The sequence below is a fragment of the Cygnus olor genome, chromosome 3 (assembly GCF_009769625.2).
Source record: "Cygnus olor isolate bCygOlo1 chromosome 3, bCygOlo1.pri.v2, whole genome shotgun sequence".
Classification (NCBI taxonomy): domain Eukaryota; kingdom Metazoa; phylum Chordata; class Aves; order Anseriformes; family Anatidae; genus Cygnus; species Cygnus olor.
In genome coordinates this window covers 67,609,254-67,625,113 of record NC_049171.1, presented here as the reverse complement: position 1 = coordinate 67,625,113, position 15,860 = coordinate 67,609,254, and the positions used below count along the sequence as shown (strand labels likewise).

General features: G+C 37.7%; 1 protein-coding gene across 2 annotated transcripts; it reads left to right on the top strand.

The window, feature by feature from the left end:
* The first annotated feature begins 1,213 nt into the window (after nt 1-1,213).
* LOC121067195 (vasoactive intestinal peptide) lies at nt 1,214-8,970 on the top strand. 2 transcript variants are annotated; one of them, XM_040551375.1, is made up of 7 exons: nt 1,214-1,501; nt 1,852-1,973; nt 3,575-3,715; nt 4,106-4,210; nt 5,688-5,807; nt 6,483-6,597; nt 8,075-8,970. In XM_040551375.1, the coding sequence occupies exons 2-7, from the start codon at nt 1,861-1,863 to the stop codon at nt 8,081-8,083; spliced, it is 603 nt and encodes a 200-aa protein (XP_040407309.1). In that variant the 5' UTR covers nt 1,214-1,501; nt 1,852-1,860; the 3' UTR covers nt 8,084-8,970. The 2 variants fall into 2 exon arrangements, with proteins under 2 accessions (XP_040407309.1, XP_040407310.1); XM_040551376.1 differs by lacking the exon at nt 4,106-4,210 and having other exon boundaries at nt 1,227-1,501; nt 8,075-8,968.
* Nucleotides 8,971-15,860: the final 6,890 nt, after the last annotated feature.

Sequence of the window (15,860 nt, the reverse complement as noted above, 5' to 3'; positions counted from 1 at the left end):
GACGCCGAAACACCTTGGATGGATATTTCGGTGGTGAGGGGATTACGGTGCTATTGATGCTCATCTCGCCATTCCAGAACTGAATTGCTTCCTCGACCTCTAGTTATGTAGTAACAAGGGGAAAATTTCCTGAAATTAGACTACTGCAGGAACTCTGGTTTTAGTCACGGCTGTCATCCGAGAAACAAATTTCCAGGCATTTTTAATCTAATTCACTTAATTTTTATGTAACTAGATTAGAAAATGTGATTAAGCATCGCAGAATCTTCGCCTTTGAGCCTGCCTAACCTTTAGCGAAACATGAAACAAAGAAACTTGTTAGAAGTAAGAGGAAATAGTGAAACCGTCTGCAAGGACTGGGTACAATCGTTAACTTCTGAGCAGGAGGACCAGAGGCACAGAAAAGCCCAAGGAAAAATAGGTGGGGAGGGGGGAGGAAAAGAGGGTAATGGCGTTCTTCGATCCAGTTCTTGCCGTGATTCTTTGGCAGGTACTTCAGGGCAGGGCTTGGTGAGACACCGAAGAGGTGCTCGCAGGAACCCGCGGGTCCCACGCCCACCTTCTCCGCGTTTCTTTCCCCGCTGCCTACGGATCTCTTTGAGGCAGGGAGAGCTCCATGTCGAAACCCTCGGCTGTGGCAGTGACCCAAGCCCCTGGGAATTAGCCCCTGGGGTGCCCGCGCTGGGAGCCGCCGAACCGTCGCAAGCACCCTCGGTGCTTGCTTACGGGGGGGCGATTTTTTACCCGGGAACACACACAGCTTCAACGAAAAAGCAAAGGCTGGCGAACACCCCGCTTAAAATAAATCAATCGATGAATGAATGAATGAATAAATAAATAAATAAATAAGAAAGACCATCCGACGGCGCGCCCCGGGCACGCACCCCGGCGGGGATGGGGACCTGCTGGGGGCAGAAAGGGACCGGGTGAACCTAAAAGCGCCGGCTATGGGATGGAGGGGCAAGGGGGAGACTCGGCGGGGAGGGAAGGGCCCCGGGGGTGGCGGTTCCCAGCTCCCCCCTCCCGGAGCAGCCACTGGCCGCCTGCTCTCCTGCCTTGCGAGGAGGAATCAGGCTGCCGACGGGGCCCTGCTCCCCGCAAAACTAACTCATTAATATAAATCATATAATGGAAGAGGGGGGATGAGGGGGGAGGCAGGGTGCGCGTCTGCTCATGAATTAAATATAAGTCTCTGACTGTCCTGAACAAAGCGACCGTCCCCTTGGGAAGGGTGACGTCTCCCCAGTAACGTGATTGCTTCTTCGGAAGCAGAAACGTGTAAACGCTATAAAACGCGGCGGAGCGGCGGGCAGCTCAGACCGTGCGGCGGGACGGAGCTCTCCTCTTCTCCTCCTCCTCGTCCTCCTCGCCCTCCGCCGCCGTCCCCTGCAGCCTCTCAGCCCGGCAGCGGGGCAGGGCGCAGGCCGCCGTCCCCAGCAGCGCAGCGCAGCGCAGCACCCCTTGCCAGCCCAGCCAGCCCCACCGACGGACTCGCGGCTCCGTGAGTAACTTTCCCTCCACCGCAGCGGCAACTTCCCAGCGGGTGAGGAGGGTGGCCCCGGCACCAGTCTCCTTCTGCCCTCCCGGCCCTTTAGGGAAGCGGCGGAGAGTGGCTCTGACCGCCCTGGGTAGCCGGGGAGGTGCCCTTCTTTCTTTACCATACACCTTATATATTTAAGCTTTAACTGCTACGTCCCGGGAACCACTGCCCTCTGCAGCTTCGAGGGCTTCTTCCTCTCCCGTCCCCTCTGGCATCTCCTCCGCCCCGTCGACGCCGCTGCTGGCAGCATCCCTCTCCCCTCGCGGACCCCGCGGAGCGGTGCGGTGACGGCTGCGCTCTTCCCTCCGCAGGTGGCGGCCATGGAGCACCGCGGAGCCTCCCCGCTCCTCCTCGCCCTCGCCCTCCTCAGCGCTCTCTGCTGGCGGGCAAGGGCGCTGCCCCCCCGGGGGGCCGCCTTCCCTGCCGTGCCGCGGTAAGGACCGAGGGCGGCTGGGGGGCTGCTCTGCTTGCTCGGGGATGGGACCCCGAGAGGTCACCGGGGGCGCGCTCGGAGCTGAGGCTTTGGTAAAACGTGGCTGGGGAAGCCCGGTCTCGCCCCGTCTTTAAAAGCCCCCCGAGGCAAGCACGCATCCTCAGAGGCACTGTTGACAATGCCGCCCCATGAACTGAATAGCGGTGACCGCTGTACTTGTGAAAGGCGTAGAGGATATATGCTAAAATGCGCTCTGGGGAATAGTGGGTGTCCAGCAAAACACTCTGCTTTTCTTGTGGGAAAGCCCCTTCATTTCCACAGGTCGGCTAAGTGGATAGCTGAACTGCTGTCTTTTTTCTTTTCAAAAGCATAGATATCCATAGGAGAAAAGTAAATAAATAAATAAATAGATAGATTAAAAATTCCCAAATCATGAATGAGGGGATGTGGTCTGTATGGATCGATATATAGGTTTTGTACCGCTACATGTTTTGAATTGTTGAATTTTTTATTAGTTATCTAACTAAATTAAATCAGGTGTTATGGTGTTTCACATGTGGGTTGGAGGAACATAAAGTGTGAAAACAATACGGAAAAGAGATATATGAATACAGCACAGTGATTTATTTCCAAGACTTGAGTTAGTTTGCTTTACACAGCAACAACTTTATTTATTTATTTATTTATTTATTTATTTTAACCAGAGAGGTCTTACAAGCCTCAAGTATGTAAGCCTTACTAATAGCTATAATAACTGTAAGCTCGCAAGGAAATTTATCTTTTTCATTTTTCACGTGCTTTTTTCACATCACCACACACATGGGTTTAGCATGGGAATGGTAGGCTGCCACAGAACACAACAGCAGATAGACAAAACATCTGATGCCAAACTACTGCTATTCAGTCAGGTTGTCCTCGATAAAATATGACACATCATAAGAAACAGCAGTTTACAAAAATGGGAAGTAAATGTAAATCGGTTTATACAGAGCACTTGCAGTGATACATTTGAAAGGTTTGTGAACAGTTTTTAACTTGCAACTAGTAAATTAATTTAAATGGAGGACAATAAAAAAGCATTAGAGTTATGTGATTGCACTTCGTATTTGGTTTGAAGTTCTGGAGGGTGTGTTTGCCTTCTTATAGAAGAGGCCTAAGAACTGTTTCATATGCACTTCAGTGTTTAAGTCTTAATTGGAAGGTAAGTACTTTACAGGAACTCTTTTCAGTTTGCATGGGCAAAAGTGGGCAATTTCATTCCTTGTTCATATAAAATATAGCTGTTATGAAAAGTGTTTGCCACTTGAGCTGGAATTGCCATACATTATGCACTGTTCACTGGAGTTAATTGTGTGCAATGACAACATATTTCTCAAATGCACGCATTACAGAGAAAGGAGATCTGTTAGGCTAGTTACTTTATCACTGAGCATGGATTAAACCTGAAAGTGATTTTTGTTTTATCCAGACTACTTTAAAATGGCTTACAGATTAAAGAAGTAGGTAGAGATTTTTTTTACCACGAAACAGAATGCTAAGTTACAATGAAATGTTGCATATCCTCAGTCAACTGCACTTCATGTGGTTTTCTTCTCCAACAGATTGGGAAACAGAATGCCATTTGATGCAGCCAGTGAACCTGACCGTGCCCATGGGTCTTTAAAGTCTGAATCAGACATTTTGCAGAACACACTACCTGAAAATGAGAAATTCTATTTTGATCTGTCCAGAATTATTGATAGGTGAGTTTCTTTATTGTCATAAATGCAAATGGTGATGCATTGCTTGACTTATGTCAAAAGATCTGTTACATTTTTCAAACAGATATAGGAAAGGAAGAATCAAGTATTGAAAAAACAACACACACCCTCTGGTTGAATACTTGTAGCAGTAGGAATGTCTGCAGAAATGTTGATTGCATTGCCTTTCTGGCATGATGAGTTCATTCACTTCCCAGGAAGGGTAAAAATATATATACATATTGTGAAAATCTGGAAGATGTTTCATGAAACTAGCTTAATTTAATATGTACAAGAGATAACTTAAGGAAAGCAGTATGTTTACAAAATGAACATTATCAAAATGATATCAACCCAGGTTGTATTGTAGAGTTTATTTATTGTCCATTTCAGAAATGCAAGGCATGCTGATGGAATTTTCACCAGTGTCTACAGCCATCTTTTGGCTAAACTTGCTGTGAAGAGATATCTGCATTCGCTTATTAGAAAACGAGTTAGGTGAGGTGACACTTGCATTAGGTAGAGTTTCTTCCTAGCTGGCTTCATTGGCAATTTTTCACCCTTCTGTACCTAAGTTCTCATTTTTGTAATTGAGAGGTAATGAAAGGGCAATTGATATAATAATGGGGGAGTCAAAAATCCTATATGATAACTTAGTGGGTTTTGTTACTGAATGCATACATTACTATTTATTTCTGACACACCTGTGAGGGATATAGCAACAGGCACTGCACATAGCTGTTAATAAATACTGGTAATAGTATAATGATTACCATGCCAAATTTGCTTTTTTTTTTTTTTTTTTTTTTGATAATGATTTTACTGGCTTGGTGAATGACTGGAAAAAGCAAACAAAAGCTGAATGATTACTCAATACTTTGTGTAACAACAGGGGGATATTCAATGAAGTTAAGAAACAACTGGTTTACAGTGACAACAAAAAGGGATGATATTTTTGCTACTGTAGAAACCATTGCCAGAGCACTTTGGGAGATCTGCATTGTAGAAGGATTCAAAAAAGACTGAGGCAAATCTGTAGACAAGGGGTCTGGATGCAATTTTCAGAGCAGGGAGTTCATGAACGAATGGTCTCAGGGTGCTGAGAAGGATCACTGTACTTCTCTTTCTTTCAGTATCCCTAGGCAGCAGCTATTGGGCATTCTTGGGAACAGAATAATAAGATACTTTGGTCTGAACCAATATGACAGTTCCTATTAATGCCTACTTACTGCTTAAAAGCTGAGTGAAAATTAGGTCCTCCGTTTTGACCTATTTATGTCAATGCTGCCTTTGTTCCAGAACTTATAGGGCCAGTTTCTCTTATGTTATAAAGTAACATAGATCACTGAAATCAGAACACCCTGAGGTGTCCCAAGACCATGCATGAAAAATACACCTTCAAGTTTGGATTTCACAAATTGTGTTTTATTCTTCTGATACTTCCTTAAAACAAACTTTTGCAGCTATATATGTAATGTTACGCTCTCCCTTTCCTCAGAGGCAGGCTCAGTACTCACTGAGTTAAACGTGAACAGAGACCAGGCCTTTTAAGAGGTTATTCTGACTTAAACTAGTCTTCACCTTGGTATTGGACTAAAATGTATTTAAGCAAATGAAAGAAAACAGAATAAAGTCGGTTTGTTAAAGAGTAATGGGGGCTATGAGAACACATAGGACAAAATTGTAAAATTCTTGCACAGCCACTTGATCCTGCAGACCTCCTGTGACAGGAGCTCTGGAAGTCATTGAGAATTGAGAAATCAGTCCTTGATATTACGATACAAATAAAGCAATAGAGGCAATGACTTTTCAAGTGCAGAAAGATCCAAAGTCATAGCTGTAAATGAAAGCCGAAATGAAAATTAGATTTTATTTAGCTCAACATTGTAAAGTTTATTTTACCTATTTAATAGTATCTTCTTTTAAACTGTTATTGTCTATTAATTTTTCCTTCATGATTGTTGTATGTTGCCAGTTCCCAGGACAGTCCTGTCAAACGCCACTCTGATGCTGTCTTCACCGACAACTACAGCCGCTTTCGGAAGCAAATGGCTGTGAAGAAATATTTAAACTCAGTTTTAACTGGAAAAAGAAGGTACTACAATAAAGAAAATATATTTATTTCCATAGATGTATAGTACTAATCATAAAAAATTTATGACCACTTATATATACATATGTAAAGAGGACAAACAAATGACAATGAACATTAATGACTTTTTAACATAGTTTATAACATGACTTTCAAATACATACAGCATTTTCTTCAATTCTGAAACAGAGGCTACAATCAGATTAGAGTAAAAGAATAACGAGGAGATAGCATCTAGTAATCTTAAAAAGCTTCTGACATATTCTTAAATTGATTTTATGTGTAAAAAAAGCCTCTTAAAGAAGAAATCACATAGCTATGGAACATCAACAACTTTTTTTTTTTTTTTTTTTTTTTTAAGGGAAACACACTATTTGATGAAAATCTATCTTTAAGTAAATACAAAAAATTCAGAAGTCCCCAAAAGATCATATGTCCTAATCAGTATAGGTGAGAAGTACCAGTATGTTTTTTAGGGCTTATTCTCTTGTATATTCACTCAGATAACCTCTTTTAAATATCGTCTCTTCACCTCTTCTAAATGTGCTAATTCATGTTATTCATAACACTTCTGTATAAGTTTAACAAAATGTACAATAGATAAAGTCAGAACAAGGCTTTGCTTCTTGTTTGCTTTTTCTTCTGAAGGCAATAAAACTTGTTTTTGATCCACAACAGCCAGGAAGAGCTAAACCCCTCTAAACTTCGTGATGAAGCAGAAATTCTTGAACCTTCCTTTTCAGAAAACTATGATGATGTTTCTGTAGATGAGCTGCTGAGCCACCTCCCCCTGGTATGCCCAGATTTTCTTTCCTTATGCTGTTAGCTAACTTTACCCATAAAGCGAGATCAGTCATACATGAAATGTGGCACATCAGAAAAGCAGAAAAAGCCATGTTCCATAAAATGCTACTTCTTTCTATAGGGATTGTGTGTGAATATAATAATCATTTTAATAAGAATAATTAAACTATCCCATGATTGCTGTTATTGAAAGTTCCTGATTAAACGGCACTGTTAATAATGTACCTAACTCACTTGAGTGTTTCAACCTGTATGCACCATGGCATAAAATCAGAATTGACTCATTTTTAATTATAAAGATTATTATTTCTTCAGAGAACAAACTCAGTGATACTTCTTTTAATTAAAAAAAAAAAAAAAAAAAAAAAGCTACCCATTTTGTTTAACATCATCTACCTCAGTTGCCCCTAGAACTAAGAGAATCAGAAATGTGAACCCTAAGCGTTAAGGAAGTTCTTGGCTCCCATCTGAAATGTGGTGTAGATGGATCATTGGGCAGGCAAATATTGCAGTTACTGTTTTCCATTTAGCTGTTACTATTTTTCAAAGCTCATTCACAAACATTTCTTTGATTTACTTAGACGTAAATCCTTTTACATCACAGCACTTGCAGGGACATAAAATTGAAAGGGTAATGTAAAAACTTATCAGGCTTGTTATTCTTAAAATTGTGTTAAGAAATTGTTGATAGTTTTGTTGTTGTTCTTTTGGGTGTTATTTTTTGCCATTCAGCTGTGTCAGAGCTACAAGTAAGATGAAAACTATAATTCTGAAGATAATATTTTCAGGGAAATAAAAAACAATTTTCTCCAAACTGTTATTTACTTCAGAGAATGAAAGAAATTTTTTTTTTCTTTTCCACAAATTTGGCTATTCCTCTAAAGGTCCCCAAATATTAGAAAGGACAATAATGGCTTATGCTTGAAGGAACAGAATTATTTCTATTTGATGGGATTCAGAAAAGATTCTTTCTGGACAATGTTATTCAAAAAATATCTGCTTCTGGATTATGCAGTGGGTTGATCATATTCACTTGGAAATATTTTTGGTCCTTTCCTTTTTTATCGACTGTACTGCCGATTCAGATCTTCCTACAGATGAAAAGTTTACTTAATATTGGCTGTTATTGGTCATTTCATCATAGTGCCCAGTTCTTGACAGAGTGTTTATCAAGCAGCCTGAATTCAATCTGTCTGAAGGATACAGATATTTTCAAAGTGAGCTGTTCAGCACTGTAGGACAATGTGCAATAACAATTTTACAATAAATCTTCAACCTTTATTCTTGGTCCTTGTCTGCCAGTTGTAATGACCACGAAGGTCCTGCGAAGAGCCCCTTCTCAGTCCTAAAAACAGTAGCTGTTTTTTACCATTGTTAATTCTTGTCTCCTGTCTGCTTTTATATAGCTCATGATGCAATTGCTTACCAAAATGATTTTTAAAACATATTTCTCCTTTGCATTTCAGGACCTCTGAAAGGCACCTGGTAAAGTCTACAACAAGAACACATTATTTTTGAGTTCCATGTAGTATTTCAAAGAGACGACTTTAGTCATCAAACCAGAACAAATATGTTGTGAAGTGAAAGTTGTGATATATTTGTTTCTTATGTAATAAAAGTTGATATTTACATTGTAAATACTACTCTAGAGTTCTCTACTGAAAGCTGTACATATGGATGCCAGTTAAAATCATGAGAAGTCTGTGAGTCCATATGCTGTAAATCCTTTACTTCAATAAATTCATTTGAAAAAGAGCGCGCAGCTGAAAAGAGCCCATCATTACTAGTCAATTGGCTTATTTTAGGTGTGGTACAAAGTCAGATAAGACTGTATGATAAGATGGATACATGTGCAGACAGCTTCATAAACAAGTGTGAAAATGTGAGGAAAAGAATGTGCGAAGGGTCTAAAACTGCATTATAAAAAAATCTGAAGTTTACTACTGAGCAAAAGAGTATGTTTTTTAATAGCAGCTTGCCAATCAGAGGAAAAAAAAAAAGTATTACAAATTCTTTGACCTTCGACTGCATCTTTCCTTTTTACTCACATTTTTAATAGTTCACAATATACAATTTATATTAGAACCAGAAATGTATCCCATGTTTTTAGTGGTGTTTTGAATGCAATACTTTGGAACTGCCAAAGCATACAAAGAAAAACGCAGTCCCTTTTCTTGTTTGATGTCTAAAGTCACTGGTTATTCTACATTTGGTTGTTTGTAGCTTTGATGATGAAACTATTCCTTATATATAAAAAAATATCTGAAGAAACTTTACTATTTTTTCAGAATGAATGTAACTTACAAAATATGCAGACAATAAATCTTTTTGTTATCATGGCAAACTTATTGGTTTGAATCAGTGCTACAGTTATCTGAAAAAGGGTAGAGGTCCCAGTTAGTTCTGTCTCTACTATATTAGTAGAGGAAGATATTTATACACTGAGGTATGCTATAAATATTGTTTTGTTAAATTAAAAGCACAAAGCAAGTAAGCTTTATAGAAACATATCTTAGTAAGAAACTGGAAATTTGAAGCTGATTCACAGTTGCTATGAATCAGAATTCAGTTGTATTTTGTAAAGATTCTAGATTTAAGTAGTTGGATCATTTCCTAAAGAATTATTTACTTCCTGCAGTATGTAAAGCAGCACTGCAGCACTGCATACACAAGTTATGAAATGCATATTCATGTATGATACTAGAGTTCCTATGAACACCCTCCCATATCCTAAAATGAGACAAAAATTGAAGTAAAAAAAATTCAGACCTACCTACAAAGTTCAATGTGGACTTTCAAGTATATTTATATATCACACATACGGAACAGATAGTGATCAAAATGATTTACAAGTTTCACTTACAAGTTTACTGCCCTCATTTAAAAGGAAGCTTCACACATGATAAAATTTTAAATTTATGGGGACTAGTTCTCATAAATTTGCAGCCTTCTGGTTTACAATTTTTTTGAATATTGGCATATATACATCAAGTGAAAACCAATTTGCACAGATCAGATATTATTATTGCTGTTTCCACCTAGTGTTGACTGAACTAATTTTAGTTTAAACCAGTGAATGATTCTCAAAAGTTAGACATACAATTTTAAAGCCTTGTCTTGAAAACTGGTTTTCTAATGGTTGTCCACTCTCACTTCTTATCTCATTATGAAAATTTGAGTGGAAAATTGCCTCTGAAGACACTTGAAGCACACTAATAGATGGATGGTGTAGTAGTATTTAACTGAGAATTTTCTTTGGTGTAGTTTGAATTTTGTTAGGATTTCTGTGTTAACATGTATTATAAAATCTTAATGACAAAAAAAAAAAAAAATGTGCAATGTCTTCATACACAGAGATTTTTGTTTAAATATACGTAATGTTAAGAATTCCTCCAATATTTTAAATGAACTTGAGGGACTAATGAAAATTTCTTCTACACCTGAAAATCTCAGACAAATTTCTGTTTAAAAATGTGAAAATGTGTAGCTTGGGTCCTAAGCATAGATATGACTTCATGCATATGGGATTTCTTTTGGGAAAAGGTGTGTGTATGCAGGAACACTTTACTTGCTTGCCCTTACTTCCCACTGGAGGTTTTCCATTTGGTTTGTGACTGACGCAGAAGGCTGACCTTTCCTTGGATACATCAAACAGGATGGGTAGCCTCCTGCCTCTCCTGCTGGCTTAGGCAACTGCAATATTTTCAACTTTTCTCCATTCTGCTTTGGAACAGTCACAAATACATCACTTGCCAGATTGACAAGCTGGTTTAGGATTAGAAGTAGAAAACTAGATACTGCTTGTTTACATCAGCCTTTTAAAACGCTTGAAAAATAATTTGATGTGTCTTCTACTTCTGAAGTAAACAAAGAGGGATTTTTTTCTTCAGTTTTATACACAGATATATGCAGGTCACTTATTAGGAAGGGGGAAAACTTTCCCTCATTATCATAAGTATTTTCAATAACAATTGTTCAAAATATTGAATACATATCTATAAATAAAAATATGAAATAAACACAAATATTATTATTCAAAAATTAAGCTGAAAGTTGCATGCATCATTATTCTACTGTGGAAAAAAAGAAGTTTCTTTTATTGAAATTTTGTGGTGAGAATAATATCCTCCATAGAGCATGGTTTGGGGAAAAAAATGGGGAATGTTTCAACAATGAAGGAAAAAAAAATAAAAAAGATCTTGTCCTCTCCCACTGAGTGAATGATCTATTTGATCATAGATGCAGTTTTTCATAGGATAATATGAAGATATTTGTGCATGAGTTTGTTGTCTAAGATACATTTTCAGAACTGGCCTGGACATTTAAAAACCTTATTTCACATTTGCTTTCAGTGAGACGATAGCACCTAGGAAACTAAGTTGCTTCCAAACACAGGATATAAATTATTATTATTTTTTTTTTTAATGTTGATCCTACTGTTTTATAGCTGTCAAGTTAGAAATTTGTTCATGTACAACACATATCCTCTTTTGGCATGGGGGCAAAGGAGAATTGAAGCTAGAAATGGTCACTTTCTCCTATTATTAGATTACTGGATCAGTGAAAACTTCTCTACGTAAACAGAACAGTTTTTTTTTTCTTTTTTTTTTTTCAAATGGCATATAAAATAGACAGGCTATTCATTGGGTAGGACAAAGACAGATTTTTCTCTAGTTGTGCTTGTAAAATTACCTGTTAGTGTTGGTGCCTTACCAAACAGTAGGAGGTGTCAGGCACATCAGCTTTTCATAGAGCAGAAATCAGCTGCATGGAGTCTGGATGGTTACTAGCTGTTTGCTTATTTCATATACTACTGAGCTGTTTTTTACTTGAAGTGTTCACAAGTATGTTTAACAGATGCCTTATTGCCATTTGCTGCTATTCTAACACAGCTCTTTATCATTGTCTTTCAGCCAACCCCCCTTCCCTTAATCACAGTCAGAACATCTGCACACAGCTTTAAGTAAGCTATTCTGCCTCTTATTAGGGAGTATAGAAAGAAAACTGCTATATTCTAGGAAGATTGTTCATGACAAAGCTGAGGGTATACCATTTATGCAAAAGAATGAATCTTGGTTAAAAGGTTTGAAAAATTCTAGATTTGGTGCTGGTGATATCAGTCTTGGCTGGTGATTTCTTTGAGAGCAGTACTTCACAGTCTGCTTAAAAAGCTTGCGGGCAAAGCATACAGGTTCCAGAAGGTAGGTGCTTTCTTCTTGAGAACTGAGCCATGTAAAAAAGAGAAAAAAGACATAGTAAGTATTGAAATATCGCAGACAATATAGAGAGTGTCTCTTCAAAAAAGTACCTAATATTAAACCTAGTTCATATATGGCTTTTTGTTTCCCATAGATATGACTCTTGCTTTAAGAATAAAGAGAGTGAGCTTTTGCAGTCAGAGGACCTAGATCACGCAAGTCCATTCATTAACCTAAACTACACCAGGAACACAGTTTAGTTGTTTGTCTCATCCTTCTGCTTTTTCTGATTCTAGTGGCTGTACTTGTTGGGAACCTCATTCCAATCAATGCCTGGATGTTTGACAAATGCCTTACAAACCATTTATTACTATCCTAACATCTTCATCGTAAGAGTACCATTACTCTTCTCAGAGAGTTTTATTCTTTGATGAATTTATAGACTGCATTCACCTCCCAGCCTTTGCTTTGTTAGGCCAAAGAAACAAAGTCCACCTAGTCTCATCTCGCAAATAGCTCTGCATTTCACAGAGCCCCATGGCTGGAGCTCAACACTCCTAAAATACAGTTTTACAGATGCAGCTTCACTTTCAAAGCTATCAAATGGCTTTGAATGTCACTTCTCTATTGATGTGACCAGCAATTTTGAGGGCCTCTCCTGAGGGCTGTGGAAGAGTAGATTTTTCAGACGGGAAATTTTGTTGCTCCTCAAACACTTCCAGGTTTCCAAACGGAATCACCAGTGGTGTGAAATATGACAGCTTTTCTGGGACAGGCAGAAGGAGAAAAACTCAATCCAACCTAAAATGCTTGTAAAGTAAAACTGGATTCTTAAAAAGGCAGATGCCCAAGTTGTTAGGTGGTTTCACTTAGATCTCTGAATGCATCCTTTTATGTGGCTATAGCCTACATTTTGATTTCACTTTTTTTTTTTTTTTTTTAATCCTGCAGTTGCAGGAGGCAAAGAATGCAACCCTTATGCTGCCATTCCATCATCTGCAGTATGGGGCAGATGGCCAAGGGCAGGAGCACCCATGGCCCTTTGCTGGCTTTTGCCAACTTAAGGAAGGAGAAATGAGGAGATGTCAATTCACAGCAAAACCCTATCAGGTTATCAAGGAGACTAATATAAAGAGAGCTCTATGTTCTTTGACTTGTTCTGTGAGTAATGTGTAGTATAGGTGACACACTGGCCTCTCACCAGTGTTAATGCTTCAAAAGGATGAAGGAAGGAGAGCCATGAAAGCACTCACTTGTATGTTTATGTCATGTGTATAAAAATATTATGCCAAAGTTCAGTGCTAGTGATGACGAGGGGCTGAGGGTCTCCTTTTATCCATAGCTAAAGGGATTACTACAGCGATTACGTTCTGTATTATTAGTCTGCTGCTGTGCAGGAATAAAGAAATCCATCTGGGTGGACTACTTGGGCCATCGCTCTTTGATTTATGATTCATTCTTCGTTCCGTACAGGTGAGAATACAAATGCTTAATGTGCCCTTCTTTCATAGAGAAGGGGTTTGATTCTGTAAAGATCAAATTTAATGGGCATTGCAGGTTCTCAAACTTTTAGGCTCTATTTGAACGTATTTTCCCAAAGAATGGCTAATTCAAAATTTCATTTCCCCGGCCTTAGCACAGTTGAATAGCTTTTGCACGTTTGTGACATTCTGAAGTGGAATGGAATAATATATGAGTTAATTAGGTTGCTTTTCAACGATGGAACAAACAGAACTTCACCTGGTAAAAACAGAATGACATTTCAATAGGACTTTTTCTTGGCTATTTGTTTAAAATATGTTTTCAGGGTATGATTAATAAATAAGTACATGGACAATAGACAAGTTATCTTTGTAATAAGGACTAATCCACATAAATGTGCTCTTTTACATTTCTAATTACATTACTGCTTAACAGTTCTCTAAAGGAAATCTATCAGAAATTTGGTTTCAAAAACATGGTGTTTTATACTAATATTATGTTTGGTGAATGATATGCTTTAGTGTAAAAACAGCATGCTACATAATTACAATGCATACAGATTATCAAATTATTTTCTATTAAAAAGTGAAAAAACATAATTGAAGGAGAAGGTCTTCTGCCCTAGCTTTACTCTCCATTGCTGCAATGGTCAGCCACAGTGGAAAAGATTATGGTTTCAAGGACCTCTACACTGGCTTTAAAGAAGATTTAGTCTGCAGTAATCTAGGTTGTTTGATTGCAATTTTTAAGAGCTGTGCTCTTAATAGAGGAGCTCCAGGAGGTTCGGGAACTACAGTCTTCCAAATTCAGCCCACATGACAAACATATCAAAGCTTATAAAGTTTTTTTTTTTTTTTTTTAGCTTCCTCTGCACTGGTTGAGAACTTCTTTATATTCAGGGATCTCCTTCAGTACCTATTATTATTTTAGGCTTCTTTATATTAATGGACTTTGAAAGGAATTTAAAAGAGTATCTCATTGCAATTTATCTGAATAAAATCACACTACAGTAGTTGGAACAAAAATATGTGAGGAATGTTATTCATTGTGGGAGAATCTGTTATTGAAGAAAAAAGAGTAATCCAAGTCCTTAAAAAATAAATAAAATTTGTTACTTAATTTGATAATTGTTTAACATTAAGATATTGTATCCAGTTTTCATATCATCACCTTCAGAAACAGAGGTTTGTCCACATCTAGTTTTCTGAGGTTTCCAGATCAAGTGTTGCAGAAAAGCTTCTGTGTTTTGTTGTTGTTTTTATGTTTACATGTAGTAATGTTAAATACACATCATACAACTTTTGGAATAATTACCTAGATATGACAAAACTAAAAGGAAAAAAATCCATAATTTTATTATTGCTTTTTAAACTGTATCTTCTATTATGGATTTTTACAATTGTATTGATTAAAGAATTTCATTTTTAAGTAAATTATACAAATATTAAGTTACAAGGATAGCTTTTCTAGATGTCATTTGTCCTTAGCTATCTGCAGCTTTGATAAAAACTTGAACTGGAACAAACTGCTAATGATTTTTTACAAGAAAACAACATAAAAACAAATAAAGGCAAACAGAAAAATAGCATATGCTTTATTTATACTTGTTAGTGGCATAATATTTTAAAATAAGTTGTTTGAACACATACACACTTATTTAGATTTCTTAAATCTGGTTGCACTGAAACCCAGAAGAAATGATTTTTTTTATTTTTATTTTATTTTTATTTTATTTTATTTTTATTTTTATTTTTCCTTTGCTTGTATTGACTGCCAGAAAACAAGAACTACAAAATAACTCTATTTGGTTAGGAGATAATTTATTTAATTACTCAGTCACCCATCTCCAGTCTAGAAAATATTTGGCGAATGTGTTGCAAGCAAAGTATTTCCCATATACATCATTTTCTTTCTACTTTAATGAAGGACCATACATTTCCATGACTTCTCTGAATTATTGTAGCATGCACGTTTAAACACTGCATTCACAGACTGTCAAGGGCATGTGATACTTCTCTGATGATTCTAGACTCATTGTTTTCAATAGCTTATTAAAATGTAGGTAGTTGACAACACAGGAGCCAGGGTATATGCAGTGTTTCCTTCTTTCCGTCTTCTGCAGTAAGTACTTATTCAAGAATAAGGAAGCAGGAGGAAGGGAAGTGGACTCTACGTTCCCCTGTAGAATAAAAAGCTAGAAACAAAATTAACTGAAATTGTTCTCAGAGATAGGCTTTGAGTCAGCAACTTGTTATTATTACTTTTTTTTTTTTTTTTTTTTTCTTCACCCCAATCATTCCTTTATCTGCTGGGAAAGAAAACTCCACTTTTATCTTTCTAATTTGACTTCTTTCTACTATATGGTCAAATTTGACTGTGATGCCAACAAGCACACTGTTTTTCTTTTTATTTTAATTTTTATCATGCACAGCCTATAGTTGTTGCAGCTATTTTTACCTTTGACATACGTCAAGGCAAGACACAATCTGAGAACTTGTAACAAACACCATAGAGAATTTTGGAGTTATTAATTTTGTTATGGACACAGAAAATAAACAAATGTGACCCCTTC